General features: G+C 46.3%; 2 protein-coding genes across 2 annotated transcripts in view; one reads left to right on the top strand and one right to left on the bottom strand.

Moving 5' to 3' along the window:
• LOC109305047 (RING finger protein 151-like) overlaps nucleotides 1-168 on the bottom strand; it is a 21,562-nt gene extending 21,394 nt beyond the window's left edge. The window contains exon 1 of the mRNA XM_019527936.1: nucleotides 77-168. The gene's annotated coding sequence lies outside the window, so the exon portion shown is untranslated. The remainder of the gene's footprint in view (nucleotides 1-76) is intronic.
• Nucleotides 169-446: 278 nt separating this feature from the next.
• RAD54B (RAD54 homolog B (S. cerevisiae)) overlaps nucleotides 447-18,778 on the top strand; it is a 190,549-nt gene continuing 172,217 nt past the window's right edge. Inside the window, exons 1-3 of the mRNA XM_019527934.1 lie at nucleotides 447-524; nucleotides 6,099-6,243; nucleotides 7,204-7,384. Of these exons, the coding sequence (XP_019383479.1) occupies nucleotides 6,115-6,243; nucleotides 7,204-7,384 (310 nt within the window). The 5' untranslated portion in view covers nucleotides 447-524; nucleotides 6,099-6,114. The remainder of the gene's footprint in view (nucleotides 525-6,098; nucleotides 6,244-7,203; nucleotides 7,385-18,778) is intronic.

Genomic DNA, 18,778 nt, shown 5'->3' with positions numbered 1-18,778 from the left:
CCGGGGGGGGGGGGGAGTTCCGCATTGCCCGGGCCCGGGTGGCGCCGGCCCGGCCCAGCCCGCGCCCCACACCCACCTGGCGCAGCCGCCGCCCCCGGCCCGAAGCCGCTTGGAGCAAAGACGCTGTCTAGCTTGATATTTCGACACCGCCGCAAATGAGAGAGGCCAGGGCCCTTTACGGCTGGTATTGCTTGACGGCAGAGCGCCGCACTAGCGACAGCCCAGCCAAGCCGCCATGCTAAAAGTGGTTGAAAGAACAGCCGCATGCGCAACGCAGGCCTACAAGCCACTGACAAAACAGCCGACCGTTCTAGCGCGAGAGCAAGCCCACGGGGGCGGGGACTGAAGACAGCTTCGCGCCCCTGAAACTGCGTGGGGAGAGGGTAGGCGCATGCGCAGAAGAATCAGTTGTATCGCTGGCGGGATCCTTGAGCTGCGTTGCGGCGGCTGCGGGCAGAGGTGGGTACGCATGCGCCATGGGACGAGTGGCTGACGGGAGCGGGCAGCCGCGGCGGGACGGTTGAGTGCGCGCCCAGCATCCCGGGGAGCGGGTGCGTGTGGCGGGGGCGCGGGCGCGGGGGCCGTGTAGAGAGCACCCCGGGGCGGGGCGGGGAGCTGCGTGCTGGCGGCGGTGTTGCCAGTGTATGATAATCATCCTGTTTGTACGATCATTTCAACCCTTCTACCACGGACGGTCAATGATGGTAAAAGTGTTTGGTTTGCTCTTGTGGCTCCTAGCCCCGCCGCAGCCGATCCCTGGTAGTGCACGTGCAGCCAGCTGCAGTAGGAGCAATGCAGCTGGCCTGGACAAGGTGAGGAAAACCCATGCAGCTTCCCAGGTCGCTGGGCTTAGGAAGCAGGCTCTGGAGGGTCCTGGGGACAGTCGAACCATCTTTTACCGAGCTCAGCTGATGAGTACCTAATAGCCCCTTCTAAGAACAAGGAGGGCTAAGTGTTGCTCTGCGGGTGTAAGGCCCATGATCCCCTTACGTGTCTGATACTCCAGTCTGAGGAACTGGCAAGAAGCAGCTTTGTACACTGGAGCTGCGTGCTTTTCTGAACAGTGCACATTTGCGTGCTTTTCTGAACAGTGCACATTTATTGTCAGTTAAAGACTGTGGTTCCTCATTTGAAATTTGTCAATCCTGGACAATCCTAATTCAGGGGTGTCAAACTCATGGGCCGGTCAGTAAGCCAGTTTTGACTGCCTTGTGTGCTGATTCCCATGTACTGCATGCAGCATGTGCTGGCTCCAGATCTGTGGACTGCATGCATCATGTACTGGTCCTGGCCCCACATATAGGGCATGTGCTGCCCACAGAATTCAGGGCCGACTTGGGGCATGCCCTTCATGTGGTAGTTAGACCAGACCTGCCATGCGTGCTGAATCTGGCATGCAGGGCTGGTTTGCAGGCCTGATCTGAACTGGCCCTTGATCCAGCCTGAAGGGCCAGGCTGACGCATGCAGTGCATGCCCCAGGCTGGCTCCAGCTCTTTATACTGTGTGCACTTGCCAGCCCCAGCATCCTGCAGCACAGGGTGCGCAGGGCCAGTCTGTGGCATGTGACAGCATGTGACAGCCGTGTCAGACTGGCTCTGTGGGCCTGCTCTGGATTGTCTGGATCAGATGTGCAAGGCTGGTCTGGCACTGCCGTGTGCACCTTGGACCAGCTCTGTGCCTTGTGCAGTACACACTTCAGACTGGCCCAGTGTGTACCAGCTCCAGTTCCTGCTCCATAAGCAGTCTGTGCTAGATGGGCTCCATGCACTGCATGCAGCTCATGGGCCCAAAGCTAGTACATGCTGCATGCAGCACGCGGTGCGAATTGGAGACACACAGGCAGCCCTGTGGGCTTGATGATGGGCTCTACAGGTCAGATCTGGCCCACTGGCTGTGTCTTTGACAGCCTTGTCCTAACTTATTGTGGTAGCAAAGTGAACCCTGGGAGGAAAGTGAACTTTTTGGGCCTTTCATTGGAATGGAAGTTTTGGGATCTCTTTCACAACTAATGTGCATATTGTCTATAAGGCAAACTTTCCAGATTGACATTTGCAATTTCACCAGAAAGCTCAGAGGTGGGACTTACTGTCACCCAGGTATGTGAGTCAGGTTTGTGTCAGTGCAGTCCAAATGGCATTTATGCCTATTTTGGATGTTGCCTATTACTGGGCTACAGCAAGGCTTTCTAGCTGGTGACCTGTGGGCTTCATGCAGTCCATCGGGGGTTACATTGTGGCCCTGGGCTCCCACCTGACCACCACTTTTGCCATTGCTTCAGTTGCAGAAGCAGCCAGGGACTCTGGGCTCCTTCTCCCCTCCAGCTTCTCCTTCCCCACCCCAAGCGGTGGGGTGGTGCAGCATGGCACAGCTTGCATTGCTGAAGGAGCCTGCAGTCTGGCCACCTTAAGGTGAAATGCAGCAGGGGAGACTGTGGCTGGGGAGCTGAGGATGAGGCAGGGCACCTGGGCACTGGTGTTGTTGGGGGTGGGGGGGGAGTTAGGGAGAAGTGGTGCAGTGTGGTGTTGCTCAGTTCAGTGAGGGGAAAGGGCTTATCGTTCAGTAGTGAGGGGGGTGAGGGGTACCTGGGTACATGGTGCAGTGGGGGGAAGTGGTGTGTCATGCAGTGGGGTGATGCAGCAGCAGAAGACTGCTTAGGCATGCAATATAGTGGGGGAGGGAGGAGGCATTGTGCAGTGATGGGGAGGGACATGAAGTGCAATGGTGGGGAGGGTGTGCATGGTGGCACCGATATGTGGTACTGCTGGTGGGGGGGGGGAGGTGCAGTGCCACTAAAGCAGTGGTCTCCAACCTTTTTAATTACCAGATCACTTTGTGAATTAAAGTTTAACCCAGGATCTATCGCAACCCTTCCCCCCGCAAGTGGGGGTTGCAAATTGAGGCCCCTGTGGTGAGGGAGGGAGTGGGGTAGGGGCAGGTGCTGGGGTGAGTGGGGCTCTGGCTGGGCTGGGTGGTGGGACAATTGGAGCCCAGACGGTCATCCAGGTGTGGGGTGGGGAGGCTCCAGCCACTACACACATCCTGGTGGACACCTGGGGCGCATGTGCTCTCCCAATCTGTGTGTGGGGTGGAGGTGGCTGCCGCTGCACACTGGGCTTTGCGTTCCAAGCCCCACTGCGGCTGCCCTGGGAGTGGCACGAGGCCACGTGTGTCCCGCCACTGAGCAGAGGCTTGCCCGCTGCCCACCCAGTGGCAGGACATGGAGCCTTTGACAGCTGATATCAGTCTGGCGAGACTGAGTGTGTGCATGTGCTCAGCCTCCCCATACTGAAATTGACTGTCAGAAGCTCCACTATTGACCAATTGCGATTGACTAGCTGGTGACTACTGCAGTAGAGGCAGGGGCATGTGGTGCAGCAGGGCAATGTTCTGTGCACCCAGGCATCACACATTGTACAGTGCAGTGGTGGGGTATAGCATGGTGATGTGCAGTGAGGGGAGGTAACCATGCGTGCAGTGCAGCAGATAGATGCATGCTGCAGTGTAGGGGTCATACAGTGTGTGGTCCTGGGGACCCATGGCTTCCCCTGGTGCAGCCCCTAATAGTGCAGCCTGCAGGGTGTGTGGCCTCTTGATGCTTGTATGTTGGACAACCCTGGTCTGCAGTTATGCATAAGCATACGGTTCACCTGTTGTCTAGAATTGCTGTGTAAACCTTCTGAGCATGATGTGCTTAATTTCAATGCACGTTTTAGACAAAATTGTAGTCCAGTGATAATAATGTATGCCTGGGAAGTTTCTGAGATGGGTGAGACAAATGGCAGAGAGACTGGACTCAAGTTATACATATGCATGTGGCAGCTGTTGCATCGTGCAGGTGCAGCATGGCTTGCCAGGGCTTCCTGCGGTGTCCTAGAGCTGGGGGGCTCCAGCAGTCACCTGGAGGCCGGCAGCGCTTAGCCCGAGTGGCCCCAGCTCCCAGACTGCTACTGCAGCCGGTGAGTGTGAGGCTTTTTTAAAATGCTGGGACGTTGGGGCCGGGCGGGGCAGCCAATGGGGAGGGGGGTGAGATTTGGCCCCATGGGTGACTGGTGCCTCCTGAGTCAGGGTAGGCACTTGCCCCCCTAGCCCCCCAGTGGCCAGTCAGCGACCGGGGGAAGAGGGGTCCCCCATGGCTGATTGTGTCGACCCAGAAGTGCCACAGGGATCGCTTCTCCTGGCACGCCCACTTCCTGATTGGCGCTCTCAGGGTGGACCCCGTAGTGCTTCTGCCGGTCCCCTGCCCATCGCCTAAGCAGGGAACTCTGGCTGTCGGGGTGCACCAGTGCTCTCAAGGGATACCTGTGCACCCTGTACACATTGCCACTGTTCAGCCCAATTCATTGGCCAAATCTCCGAATCGAATCGGGACAGTGATTTGAATCACAGTTTGCTCAGTGGCACCCTAAACATCCATATGGGTTTGCACATATAGGTGTTGTCTTTATATTAAATATCACATGATTTGAATAAAAACAAGAACCTTTGCTTGTAATAAGTTTTGCTTACTCTATTTATTCTTTTTTACATTTTAAAAAGCAAAAATGCAACAAACCTAATGCAGTGGCCACCAACCAGTGGATCTCAATCCACTGGTAGATCTCGGAGCCTCTTGCAGTAGATTTTGGAGCCTCTTGAAGTTGATCTGAGGCTGGGGTGGGGGGCTAGGTGCCCGTGTGCTTGCATGCGCCTGCCCCAGCCCAGCAGGTGAGTCTGTGGGGAAGGGGTGGGGGCTAGATTGAGGCCCCTGCAGTGAGGGACAGTACCACAGAGGCAGGAGCAGGCGTAAATGAAGTGGGGCCCCAGCTGGGTGAGACTTGGCTGCTGGGGAGGCATGCCCCTAAATAACTTTTTCTCCCTCTGACTTGATCTGCCCCCTCTTTCCTCCCCACAGACTTACCTGATGGGGGTGGGGAAACGATGGTGCACAGTAGATCTTGAGTTGCTTTTAAATGCCAAAAGTGATCTCCTACTTAAAAAGGTTGTAGACCACTGACCTAATGTTTTCCATAGATGCAAATAGACACTTGCTCATGACAGCCTCTAAATTTAATTTAATAGCAATAAGGGAACTGAGGTTGGGGAATTGTTCTTAAAAGTACAACCAGAGTGTTTAGATTGCATCAGTAGAGATATAGAAGACTCTTGCAAAACCTGGGAAAGGTTTGAGCATTAAATGAATTAAAATGAAAACCCCTGATAATGCATCTACATACACAAATAACCATGCAGGGTCAAAAAAAAAAATGAGGATCATTCTTTTGTGAGATGAAGTCTGCTAACAAGTTCATATATTCTTTCTGGCTGCAAGCTAGGTACAACACAAAAAGCAGTCAGCTATGCTTATAATTTTAGTGTGTCTATTTTTAAAATTATCCTGCTTTGCAGCTCTTGTATAAATTTTCTTAGACAGCTTGCTGTGTGGCTGACAGGCCACTGGGGTGCAGAACAGTGCAAAAAAAAGCTTATTATTTGAATATACAGTAGCTATTAAAAGCATTGTCTATGTCTTGTTCCCAATAGATAGCATAGCATAATTCTGTACATGCTATGATTAATTATATTCTTGATCAGTAGTTGTCAAGTAATTTTTAACAAATTATTTCAGATACCTAGTTATAAAATAACCTGTGAGAAACCAAGGTTTACTCCATTATTTCACTGTTCCTTTCAGTGTGTTGTGTGTACTAGAATTGGATTTTCAAGATTAGCTGTGAAGGGCATTCTGTTTCCACATATCTTTCTTTTTATAGTCTAACATCTCGGTATAATTTGTAGAAAAGTAATTCCTACACTACTTATTCTATCATTGACTAGATGAAAGAGGAAATAGTAAAGCAGGATTTATATGGTATAAATCAGGAAAAATGTCATTTACTAGCTTAGTCCTTTAATTTATGGTATGAGCACATATTTTAAAAAAATGATTACATTAGTTTTGTTACTTTTATTCTGTTGGATGGAGAACAAATATTTCTGTTTGGAAATTATTGAGATGTTTTAATTTTTAAGAAGCATTTATAGAGCGATTCATTAAAATGCTTTTGCCATTATTCTGCATTGCCAAAAAACCCCACCTTTTGTATTTGATGTTTTTCAGATTGGCAGAATTGAATATGAGGCGATCAGCAGCTCCAAGTCAACTGCTAGGGAACTCAGCAAAAAAGCCAAGGTTTATACCTCCAGGAAACAAGAATACAATCTGTTTGGAGAAAGAAGTAGAACAACTGGGCCCAGGATTTAAGGTAGCAGAGGTAAAAAAGAAGAATGCAGTGGGAAAACGTATATGTATATGTAGCACTGTTACTAAAGTCTGAGATGTCTGCCTACAACAAATAGCCCTTAATCACACAAGTAATCTTAACTGGTCAGAACCTGATATCTTTACTCAAGCTGAACCTTGTCTTCTGTTCTATAACTAGGACCTGTTCACATCAGTAGGGAAGAGAATATAGTAGTAAGGTGCTTTACAACACCTAAGTAAAAGTAATCAGAATACAGATCGTATACAAGTCCCATTGTAGTCAAAGTATGGATTACAGTATTGGCCTGGGCTTTGGATACTGGGTCATTGCTGCCTGTAGAATGTTTGGAATGCCCTGGCAAAAACCATTTCAGAAAAACAAAGTCACTTTTCAAGAACTGTAATTTAAAAATGTTGGTGTGTTGAGTAAGTGTTATTAATAAGGATTCAGATATTTCAGCCTCTAATATCAGAAAACTCAGTATGTCATACTTTAAATTGCAGAAACCTTTGAACTGAGTTCATAAGCAGATGATGTTATTTCTATTTTATATTAGAAGTGTGGGTTTTTTTCGTGTGTGTGTGTACACACTCACCTGGTTTTGCCTGCCTTATTATGAAAAATCTACTTCCCACTAGTTGCCAGGGCAGTCAGTGGGATTGCTTGTTGTAATTAAAGGCTGGACGTAGTAGTATTTGGATCACAATGACTTGCATAGATGTCATAGAAAAGGAATGATTTATCTTAGTCTGTATTGCCAAACTTTGAAACTTGTGGAGAAGTGTGGGGGTTTGGATGCAGTTTGTATCTAATTATTGTCTTGAAATCATAAGATGCACAATGTTAAACCTAACGTATATCTAAATTCTGGTGTTTTCTGTACTATGAACAGCTGCATATTTATCGGGAAAACCTGTGTTATGAGAGAATGCTGTCCTGAATGTGTTTTTCTCTCTGTAGGGTAGAGAGAAACAACAGAGTGGCCTTGGACATACAAGGGCTCTTTCTGAAACACATGGACTAAATGTAAGTGCTACAAAAGCTGTGGAATTTGTTGGAGAAATAAGTTCAATGGAAAAAGCTAATGGAGAAAATAAGTACAAGGCAGCTGAAGTGAAGGCAGTAAATAGATTCAATGCAGGTAAGATAATACACACTTTTCATATTGACTCCAATGGAGCAATTTGGGGAACGCAAGACTAATTTATTACTACATTTAATTACATGGTGCATAAATGCTAGAAGTCTTCTATTGGTAGCATTGTGTTGTACTACCAAAAAAAGTTATTTAAATGTTGTACTACCAAAAAAAGTTATTTAAATCTATTTCTTCCTTTTTTTCACCCCCATTTTTGATCTAACAGGTGTTGGAGACCAGCTGGTAGTGCCACCTTTTGTAACACTTTTGTGATCTTTGTAAAGAATGTATAGAGGAAGGTGGCAGATCCATGCAATTCATTACTGCTTCTTTTTGGTTTATTTCCAAAATTGTGCAGTGAACTCATGTTTGACAAAACTATTAATGCAAGATGTTGGCCTAACTTTGTTATTAAAAAATATGTATTTTGAAAAAGATACAGTATTAATTAGAATGAACATTTTTTAGGGATTTATGTCTTCTTAAGACTAAGTTTGGGAGCGATTAGAAAGAATCATTCCATCTGCATCTTACTCTAATTGCTGGTTAAACTGGTGAATTTCACTTGAAACAAGTGACAGAAGCTTGTGCTTGATGTTGTACACCTACATTGGTTTCTTTAGGTTGGGGTGGACAAAATGTGGCTCATGGGCCATATCTGGCCCACTAAGGTATTTTGTCCAGCCTGCAGTGGGTCTCTTGGCCTCGCCCACCCCATATGGCAGTCTGGGAAATGGCACATGTGGCTGGTTCCACTATCCCCAAGTGTGCAGCAGGGCAGGGGCAAAATGGCGACCAGACTTGGCTCACTGGCAAGCCCCTGTGGCCTGCCTGGCTGCTGCTGCCAGTGTCTCCACTGCTGCCTGGGCACCCCATCCCATTTTCCCTACACCCACTGCTGGGGGTGCTGGATGGAGCAGTTGGGCAGGCAGGGTCTCTATGGAGACTGACTTGGGGCCCCTGCAGGCAGGGCACACTTGGCTGGATGGATCGGATGGGGCTGTGGGTAGGTAGGGAGTGGGGTGGGGGAGTGGGACTTGTATTGTGGTGCAGTGACACTGTTGAGCCTGGGGCAGACCCGTGATTTGCTCCCCACGTATCCCTGCTTGCAGAACTGGCTCCTGTCACAGGTACATGTGAAGAGTGGATTTCGGCTTTGCCCTGGGCCCCAGCCCCACACTGTCACCTCCTTGTGTTCTTGGCCTCACACTGTCCACCACCCCACAACCTCAACGGAGGAGTTGGACAGGCAGTGTCTCCATGGAGACTGACTTGGGACTCCCACAGCAGGGCACACTTGGCTGGGTGAATGGGATGGGGCTGTGGGCAGGCAAAGAGTGGGGTGAGGAGCTGGGGCTGGGATTGTGGGGCAGTGATGGTGCTGGGCCGGGGCCTGGGAAAGATCTGTTATTTGCTCCCTGTGTGTCCCTACCTACGGAACTGGCTTCTGTCACAGGGAGCGGATTGCAGTTATTACTCCCAGCCCTGCACTGTCACCACTTTGTGATCCTGGCCCTGTATTGTCACCACCCCACAATTCCGGCCCTGCCCATCCATCCCAGTCCCAAATGCTGCTTCCTGCCCAACTGTGGTGGCCCACACTGGTCTCCATGGAGACCCTGCCCGCCTGCTCTGTCCAACACTGTTGATGGATGCAGGCCAGACAGACCAGGGTTCCCAGGCAGCTGGGCCAGCTGTCGCCCACCTCCATCCCCCCAGCCTGCAAAAGCTCACTCAGGTCACTATGTAATTGCCTACCCCTACTTTAGGTTAATGAAAAAGTTTTCTTTGAACAATCTACAAGCGAGAACCAGAAAATGAGTGTTTATCAATCTGAATTGAACATTTAAATAAATATATATTCTTTGAAACTTGGCGTAAGTAGACACTTTTCATGGAATTCTTTAGAGGAGCACCAGTATATCGGTGGCTTATCAGATTGGCACATGGTCAGGAATGCAGCTCGGCAGTTTGGAGAGCAGTGTCTTGCTTGTAAGTCTTTGGGAGGCAACTGGGGCATGCGGGAGGGAAGGAGTGTGGGGGGGAGGGGCAGATCAAGGCCCCCATGTTGAGGGAGGGAATGAGGCAGGGGCAGGAGCAGGTGCTGCCCAGGCAGGAGCAGGTGCTGCCTAGCCAGTGTGGTGAATGGGACCCCAGGGTGGGGCATGAGGCAGACCAGCAGATAGCTTGTCCAGGGGGCGTGGGGGGGTGGGGCTCCCTGCTGCTGCTGCGTACATCCCTGGGAGAGGTATGGGGGGCATGTGACCCCCCACCCCCGGTTTGTGTGTAGGGTGAGGTGCAGGCTGCCATCTATGGGATCAGGGCCAGGGCTTCACTCAGGGCAGGTGAGGGTGGGCCAGGCAGCAGTGGTGGCACTGGGAGGGGTGGCTGTGGGGTGGCTACAGCCAACCCTGTAGCCACCCCTCCCAGCAGCATTGCTGCCCACCCTGAGCACAGCTTCGGCCCAGCCGTCGCGTCGGGAAGAGGCTGGCAGAGCCGCTGGCCCTGAGCCCACTGCAGGCAGCCCAACCTCGCCCCATGCCCAAATCTGGGGGGCACATACCCCCCAAGCCTACCCTGGGGGCAGTGAATGTGACCCTGGGGTTGAGCATGGGGTAGACCTATGGATGGCTCCCCCAGATGACCCACCCATGGGTCTGTCCCATGCTCCACCCCAGGGTCACATTCAGTGCCCTGACTGGGCAGTGCCTGCCCCACTCCTTCCGTCACGGTGGGGACTTCAATCTGCTCCCCTCATGTCCCTTCCCTCTCCCCCCATCCCTTCCTCCCAACAGACTTACCAGCAGGAAGCTGCTCTCTGTGCTGCTGGTCTGCGTTCCTGTAAATTGGCTATTGGATTGGAATCGGCCAATATGGATGGTTAATAATTGGCCATCAGTATTACCCAAGAAAATCTTTATTGGTGCACCTCTAGAATTCTTCCATTTACATGTGATTTGATTGTATGTAGCTTGTATAAATTGAAGTGAATACCTTTTAATTTTTCTTTTATTATTAAACTCACATTATTGTACTGAACTGTGAAACTTTTTTTAAAACAGATTTTTTTCGTTGTATGAGAATGTATTAAGCATGTATTAGGAAAACAGATTTACTACTGTTTTTATGAAAGAATAAAAATAACTGTGCAACATCTAAAAATTCAATATCTGAAGTCCAGATGAGGGAAGAAGACTTTAGAAGTATGTTTATATCATACATGACTATTAAATTAAGCAGTAAATCCTAAAAGAAAAAAATAGATTAGCATTACCCTATTGTAAACTCAGTTCATACTAAAAGGATTACAATATATCATCTTCAGGGCAAATCTTAAATCCAATAAACATACCATGAGAAGAGCAGGGAAAATGTAAAATCAAAATAGTTATAACTAAGAAATCTGGCAAAAAAATTGTTCTTATTATAGGGTATAGAAACAAAATGCATTTATAAACAAATACAAGTTACACGACAGACCACTGACTTCCTAGCTAGCTGTGTTACTGGTGCTATTACAGTCCCTTGCCATTAGGTGGAAGAACACTGAGTGACAGTTGTTGCCAAATGCAAAGCAGGGTTTTCTGGGATGGAATTGATTAGAGTTGTGGACACACACACACTGTATGCTAGGTGTAACTTAAACTAGTGTAGTTACTCCTCATTTCCAAGGCAAAACACAACAGTAGGGCTAGGGACAGACATTCAAAAAGCCCGAGCCTCAATTGATTCAGTCTTTGCCCAGCTAGCTCTCTACCTGGCTGGCTGTGCTGCTGGCTGGGCTCAGTGTCCCCATTGCTGAGCCGCAGCTGCTGGGGATGGCCACATCCCCACAGCCCAGCCTCACCATGTAACTGTCTTAGTTGGGGCTGAGCTCGGCTAGCTCGGCCAGCGGAAGCAGGACCACCCCTGGCAGCTGTAGCTCAGTTACAGCTGCTCCCCATGCCCCAGCTGAGCCAGGCAGCACTGCACAGAGCTCTTCCTCCCTGCCCCATGGTGACAGAGTGGGGGAGGAAGAGTGTTTTTTTTTTCCCCCCCCCACCCCAGCGGGGTGGGGAGGAGCAGGGGGAAGAGTTCCCCTCCAGAGCTGGGCAGCCCTGCAGAGCCTATGGGGGTGGGGTGGCGGGGAGAGGGAGGAGGAGCAGGAGTCCTACTCCAGTGCCACACAGAGCCCCAGTCCCCCACCCTGAAGGGAGGAGGAGGAGGGGGAAGAGTCCCCATTCCCCCACCCCTACAGCACAGAACAGAGCCCCAGCATGGCCCCATTAAGGTGAAGGCAGTGGGGAAAAGGGTTAACTCCTCCCTCCATCCCTTCTGCCCTGTAGCCACAGTCTGCCAGCTCCAGGGGCCACTGCTGCAGCCCCTTCCGCTCTGCTCTCCAGCAGCCAGGCAGACCCTGGCTGTGGTGGGGAAGGAGGGAATAATTAACCCCCCTCCCTGCCCACTTTGCCTTAACAGGGCCATGCTGGCCAGTATCTCACCACATCCCATCCCTGCTCAGGCTAGGGAGTAGAGGGGCAGGGCCAGCCCTGGTCTGGAGCAGAGAGTAGAGCCCCTCCCCCGAGAGAGTATGCTGGAGGAATCTGGTTTAACTTAAACCAGAAGGGGGTCTGGGATAGACATTGCATAAACCGGTTTGAGCTCAATCTGTTAAGTGTGATACTACATTCAACCAGGTTTATCTCAGACTGGTTTCAGCCATTTTGAAACTGGTTTATGTGAACTGAATATGTCTGTTCTGTTACAGGTTTAAGCCAGTTTCTGATCACTTAAACCGGTTTTGTGTAATCTCTATCCCTAACCTAGGTGTGTACATCATGCCATGTGCCCACACTCATAATGGAATATTTTTGGATGTTGAAATTTATTTATTCTCAGCCAGGATTATAGGGCAGGAAGTGATCTTTGGACATCAAGCCCAGTCCCTTGTTGTTGCTGGCAGTTGTATCATATAATCTGTTTAATAAACTAATTGAACCATAACCTAACTCAGGCAAGTTCCTTGCTGCCACTGCTCCTATTGAAAGGTTCCTCATTCTTTGTGGTGGAAGGCAAGGCAGAGTTGAACTGTATAGACTAACACAGATAAATACCTTTGTCATTCCTTTGGTGGTTAGAAACTTTCTAGTTTCCAGTCTAAATTCTGTTCTTGTGCCAACATTGTCCTACTATTTAAATAATTATATTCCCTTTCTGGTGTTTACCTTTCTGATGTGTTTAGAGATAGTAACTCAGCCTTTGTTCCCTTGGGCTAAAGTAGCCAAGCTTTTTTTTTTAACTCCTAGTTTGTAAGAGAGTCCCTTTCCTTCCCTTGATTATTCTAGTAATTCTTCTCTGTGCTTGTTCCAGGCTTAATTTGTTTTGCATGTGAATGAACAGAACTGTACAAAATGGTCCAGATTAGGTCTCAGTAGTGTATTGTACAATGCAATTGATACTTCCTTGTCTCCACTTTTACATTTTAAATTGACATTTGCTTTTTTGTATGTGACATGGTAGCTCATAACTATCTTGCAGTTGAGTTCACGTTGAACTTTCACCTCTTCTCTCCCAGTTGATTAAATCCCCTTTGTTTATAGCAGAACTTCTTATTAGTCACTAAGCACATAACCTGTCCTGTTGAATTTGATCCCATTTTTGATACATCAGCTTTCAAGGTCTTTCAGTTCTTCCTGTGTGCTATTTCAAGCTTTGTCTCTGCTTACAGTGATTCCCAACTTTATCAGCGCACTTCTGCTTTCTGTGCAAAGGGTCATAAGCATGATTCTTGAGAAATTCCAGTCGTAATGTTTCTCCACCCTCATAGTTGTTCTTTTCAGCACTACCAATTGTCGATTCCCTTTCAGCCAGTTTCTTCCCTATGTTTTAATTCTTGTAAAATGTTGTGCTTTTCTGTAGTCACAAACCCCACTATGATTAGGGGGTTTGTGGGGTATCATGAATATTTTCCTGTGCTTTATTGGTACGGCATGTGTGGTCATTTTGGAAAGCCAATATTATGCTGTATCCATTTATGTTACTGTTATCACTGTATAAATTATGGCATACTGTTTATGTACATCTTTATGCTTATCGATATGGTTTAGCCAGGGGACTGAGGCATGCATACTTAGAGATGATTACCATCCGTGGTACAATTATTTTATCCTAATAAATCCTTGTGTTTTGCTTCCTTACTGGTTGCATGTGGAAAGAGTGATTTCTGGGCAAATAACATTCCAGGCTAGTGCTCTCTCCAGAGAGGGGGACCTATACTTTCTTCTCAGTCCAAAAAGGTGGGTCTCCTGGAGTGGGCAGAGAGTCTTTTGCTGTGTCTGCAAGATCCAGTATGAGAGCAATTGTCCTGAGCCTTTCTGGGGTAAGGAGTTGTCCCAAGGAACAGACTGAGGTTGCCCTGGGATAAGTGGCAGCACAGAGGAGAGAAACTCAGGGCTCTGGAGGTCCCCTGCAGATGGGTTTGTGACATGCAGCATAAACTAATTTCCTATGTGGTATCATATCAAATGCTTTACTGAGGAGCTGGTAGATTAGATCTACTTATTTTCCTTCCTGATTATCAAAAAAGGAGATCCTTTTAATTTGGTATGATATATTTTTGGTGGGCAGCCACTATTATCCTATTGGTTTACAACAGAATTTGCAGGAAGGAACAATTAGTTTTGCATGCTGTTGAGGTTCCATTGATAGATCTGTAGTTCTCCAGATTCCCTTTCTGTGTCTTTAACTGTAGGTATTTTGTATCTGTACAAGAAAAATATACTCTTCAATCTTGAAGTCCTCAGTACAAAAAACTGCATCTTACACTCTACAAGGCCTGTTGCTTATATAGGCTTTCTACTTTTAATATAGGTAACAGCAAATCTGTAAGGTTCCAACTTTACCATTCTGAACTTTAGCATAGAGCAGGTTTCTCTCTGATCTTTTTCCAGAAATGACATTGCAGTAATATGTAGTGTGTGATCCCAGACTCTACAGATCTTGCGAAAGAGGGGGTCATCTCATTTTTTTTCAAAACACTTCTAAGCCCTTTCATCAAACTGACAGCAGTTTAGACATTGCTACGGTTTGGAGCATTCTACCCATTGGACTATTAGACGCTGGTGAACTTGTATCCAGTGCCTAGATAATCCAGTCCAGGCAGCAGATGCATCTTTTGGTCTTGCAGCATTTAGTTGCTGTCTAACTCCTATTTTCCAAACCTGTGAAGCTCCAATTGGCTCAATGTTTGGAGCGTGAAAGGGGTTTGACTTGCCAGGTAGCTTGCTCACAATGAAAGCTTCCAATACAGCTACAGAAATAGCTGCTGAGCATGTCTAGTAACTTCTACCTCCTCTTCCATTACCCAAACAGTTGTGTTTAGGGTGTGGTCAGAGTTGACACCTACAAGGAGGGACCAGAGTTCTACTCTATAAAGCACATTTATTCAGAGATTGTACAATACATTAACAAGCAGCGGGGTTGGTTACCTTGCTAAGTCAGATGTCTTATCCTTAGGTTTTATGGAACAGTGTATCACCTCAGCAGCCTTGAAGGTGTCTGAGCATGATCTCCACACCATTCCCTTTTATTAGCTTTACTTGCATAACCAAATGTATCAACATACTTTATGATAACTTCCCCTGTGTCTATTGGCTTAAGCTCTACCTTCAAGCTCCCACTTGCACTTCATTCATGCCCATAGAAAGTGATGTCTTATACTCTTTTTTTTAGCCTGAGAACAGTGTTAAAAACGCCAGCATAAATGTAGTCATTACAAAGTTTCCACATGGCCTTGGTAAGGTTGATCAAATAGTTGATAAGCTCAGCTTTTACTTAATTTGTGGTTGAGGAATGTGGAAATGTGGTTAAGGTTTAACAGTTCTGCAAATGGCAGGTTTTGGGGTTTTGTTTTGTTTTTTTGCCTATTTTCATCCCCCACTGCTTCTATAGGTATTCTGACCTTTCTCACTGAATAGCTTTACCCTGCTTCTCTGTAGATGTGGAATCACAGTACTCCATTAAAAATCCATGTTTCCCCTCAGCCACTTGTCTGCTTTTTCTCTAGGCTGAACCAAATCACACGCTGCAATTTCAAGTATAAAGAAGTGATTCTTAACCTTTTTAGACTCAAGGCACCCCCTCAGAAAATGCAAACTTTTAACTTGCACTTATTTCTTGACTATGGAAAAATAATTCCTCTGTTGCAAAGAACTCCAGACGGGCCACAACAGGTCAGAATGTATTTGACACTATAGATTCCTATTTAAAATTTCTGGGTTTATGTTGTGAATCATGCGTAGGTGTTCACACACCTAATAATAATGCTAGTATTCCACAGCTTCTTTAAAAGGATCCTGTGGCACCCCAGGGTGCTATGATACACTATGTTGAGAATCATATATTGTTACAGAAAATAACAATATATTCACGCAGAAACTGCGAGCACAGAAACTGCTCTGACATGCTGTAATTCTCACACTCCAGCAGCCTCCTGCATCTTGTGCATCAGTGTCCCCACGTTTAAAAATGGTGGAAGGGGGGCTTGAACTAAAGCTTGTCAAACAGGCTTCAGTTCAAGTGCCCTTGCCACCATTTTTAAGCACAGGGATGCTGATACATGATGCACTGCAGTGCTTTAATTAAGTGCACAGAGCACATGTAAAAGTGCCCTTTGCTTAGCCTCATTGAGAGGGAAAGTTCCTAGTATTTGAAATTTTGCCAAGCCATTGCAAGGCTCCTTTTCTTGACTAGTTGTCCTCTGTCATAGATGTATTTTCTCTTTCCACTTTGGAATTAATTCGATGAAACTGGATGAGGAGGATGTGCAATAATGTTGTTAAATTTGGTTATGTACTACTCTTCTGGCAACTAGTTAAACAAAGGCACATGAAAAATGTAGCAAAATGGGTGTACTATGTATCAAAGAAATAAACCTAGATCTTGACTATTAGTATGTTCAGTCTGTCTACAAATGCAAAACTTATTTAGTAGAGTAATTTATGATACTTTCTGAATTAACTTTTTACTTGAGGATAGCAAGGTTCATCACGAGAAATGAAGATGGTGTTGACGTCTGCTGATTTGAGGGGTTGATGTATATAAAACAGTTGAGTGGACAGGGAGAGCCAGTCTCAGGAGGGAGGTGAAAGAGACCTGTTTTTGTATTCATTTGAGGATTATGCATTATGTAGGGGTGTGGGAGGCCTGTCTAAGAGGTGTAAAAATTATTCATGTTGCATTATTTTTATGGCAAGATTCTTTGTTTGTTTTTGCACATCCTTTGTGGATTGGGTGGGTTGTGTTGTCAAGTTAATCAATTTCTCTTTACTTTTAATTAAAGGTTTGTAAACCATTTATTACATTATATTTAACCTTTGAATTAGCCTCAGACAAAATTTCTGCATTAAGGACCTTGGAAGACTTGAGAGCAGGAATGCTCACACTTAAAGAGCTCAGAGACAATCTTTTAAAATGAATCTTGGTTTCAGCAACTGAAGTTAGGCTGAGATATTGTTCAAGGGGTCTCTGTCTTATGTTGATATTTTAGTTCCCATTTAGATTGCTTTGTCATTCTGTGTTATGTAAGTATTCTGTTTCTCTTTTGTTAACTTACCTTAGCCTTGTTAGGCAGGGCAGCATATAAAACAAAAAAAAGTGCTAAATTAAAATCTTATATAGTTAAGCAAAATCATAAAATAGGAAATTATAACATCAGTTACATCTTAACAAAACCTGGTTAATGAAGTAGTTCAGGTCTCTGACCGAGTGTCAGGATGCACTTCCAAGTCAAAACCCCAATTTTAAAATAGCATTCCTCGCTGTACTATTCTGTTTCCATTACTTGAACTACTAGGTGTTTCATGTCATAACATTACCAACAGCTTGAGTTAAGTATAGAGGGTAAAAAAAACACAACTCTAGTTCATAAGTTATTTTCAAGCCTTCATGCCAGGTCTGTGTTCTCAAGTTTTTGGGACTTTAAAAAACACCTTTAGTTCTCAAGGATTTCCCATATCAGTTCTGTATGTCCAGTCTTGTTTTTAAAAACTGTTTTTGTTTGCTTGTTTTTTTTGGTTTTTGCTTCAGGTAGTACTGCTAAATTCATAGCAATCTTACCTTGGGCTGCTTTTTGCATCTTCAGGCCTAGTCTAACTCTTCATTTTAACATCACTAAAATTTATATTCTGTTGGTAACAAATTATATTTTTCTTTTAAAATCTGTTTAGGCTACAGTTGGTAATAGTTATGAGCAGGTCCCTGTTCAGTTGGAAGTCTGGGGCAAATACTGTATTTTCTCACATATAACATACCCAAAATATAATGTGCAACTTCCTTTTTGAAAGTCATTGTGAAGATTTTTTTTCCCCAGAGTATGGCTGCAGAGAGCTTAATCTGTAGCTGACTCGCCTTCCCTTTCTTGCTTGACTGAAACCCTAGCTTCTGCTGAAGACTGGTTTCCATGGCTAGACCTCTGATCTTAAAAAGAACTACTGAGAGCTGTGAAATAGGGGGAGAAACTCAAAGCCCTTGTAGACATCACAATTCCCCTAAAAAAGGTTAGCTTCATTAGTGGAACATCATGACCATTAAAAAAGAGAGATGATTTTTAACACCTGTGAAGTAAAGAACCATCAACTCCTGTAGCTGCCTGTAGAGCAGAGGATGAAAGCAGGGTGCTTATGTCTCTGGCAAAAAATCAGCTTCCTTTCTTAATGAATGCATCCCAATTTTACGGGGAGATCTTTGGAGTGGAAAAGGGGTGCTGTATGTGAGAGATTATAGACCTGCGAAGAGTTGAGTGTTTCCCTAGGGTAGGGATGAAGAAATTTATCTTTGCGTGCGCTGACTGTATGGAAGTAACAAAGCATCTGAGGGATGGGACATATTTATTGTGTTGATGGTACAGCTTGGTGATTAGTATGTTAGATGTCTTTGCTCAGGTCATGGTGGGCTTGGCCCTTCTATGACCAGATTAGAATGACAAAGCCCTGGATGACTGCTTCTCTGCTGCGGATGTGGTAGCCTGAGTGCACAGGCAGTGTCTTTTGGGGGGATTGGAAGGGAAAGACAGCACAGGAGAAAAGTGTGGAAGGTAATTAAAATGTACTGTATTGTACCGCATTTACTCAAATCTAAGATGACCCTGAACTTAAGACATATAATTAGATTCTATGCATGAAAAATTTGTAAATTTGGTATAATTTTCCATGCATAGAATCTAATTATAGGAGGGTCGTCTAAGTCATCCCTCCCACCATTGCAGGAGGCAGGAACTGAGGGGGGAGGGCAGGTCATGTGGTGAAGGGAGGCCAAGGAGCTTGCCCTTTGCTTGTGCCTGCTGCCTCTGCTCGCTCCCTCCCCCACAGCCTCTTCAGGCTGGCAGGCTCCATCCCCATTCTAGCCTGGGGCACTTAGCAC

This window comes from Gavialis gangeticus, unplaced genomic scaffold (assembly GCF_001723915.1).
Source record: "Gavialis gangeticus isolate Ggan-Ray unplaced genomic scaffold, GavGan_comp1, whole genome shotgun sequence".
NCBI classification, from domain to species: domain Eukaryota; kingdom Metazoa; phylum Chordata; order Crocodylia; family Gavialidae; genus Gavialis; species Gavialis gangeticus.
Note: the sequence above shows the minus strand (reverse complement) of the source record. Positions and strands in the feature narration are given on the sequence as shown.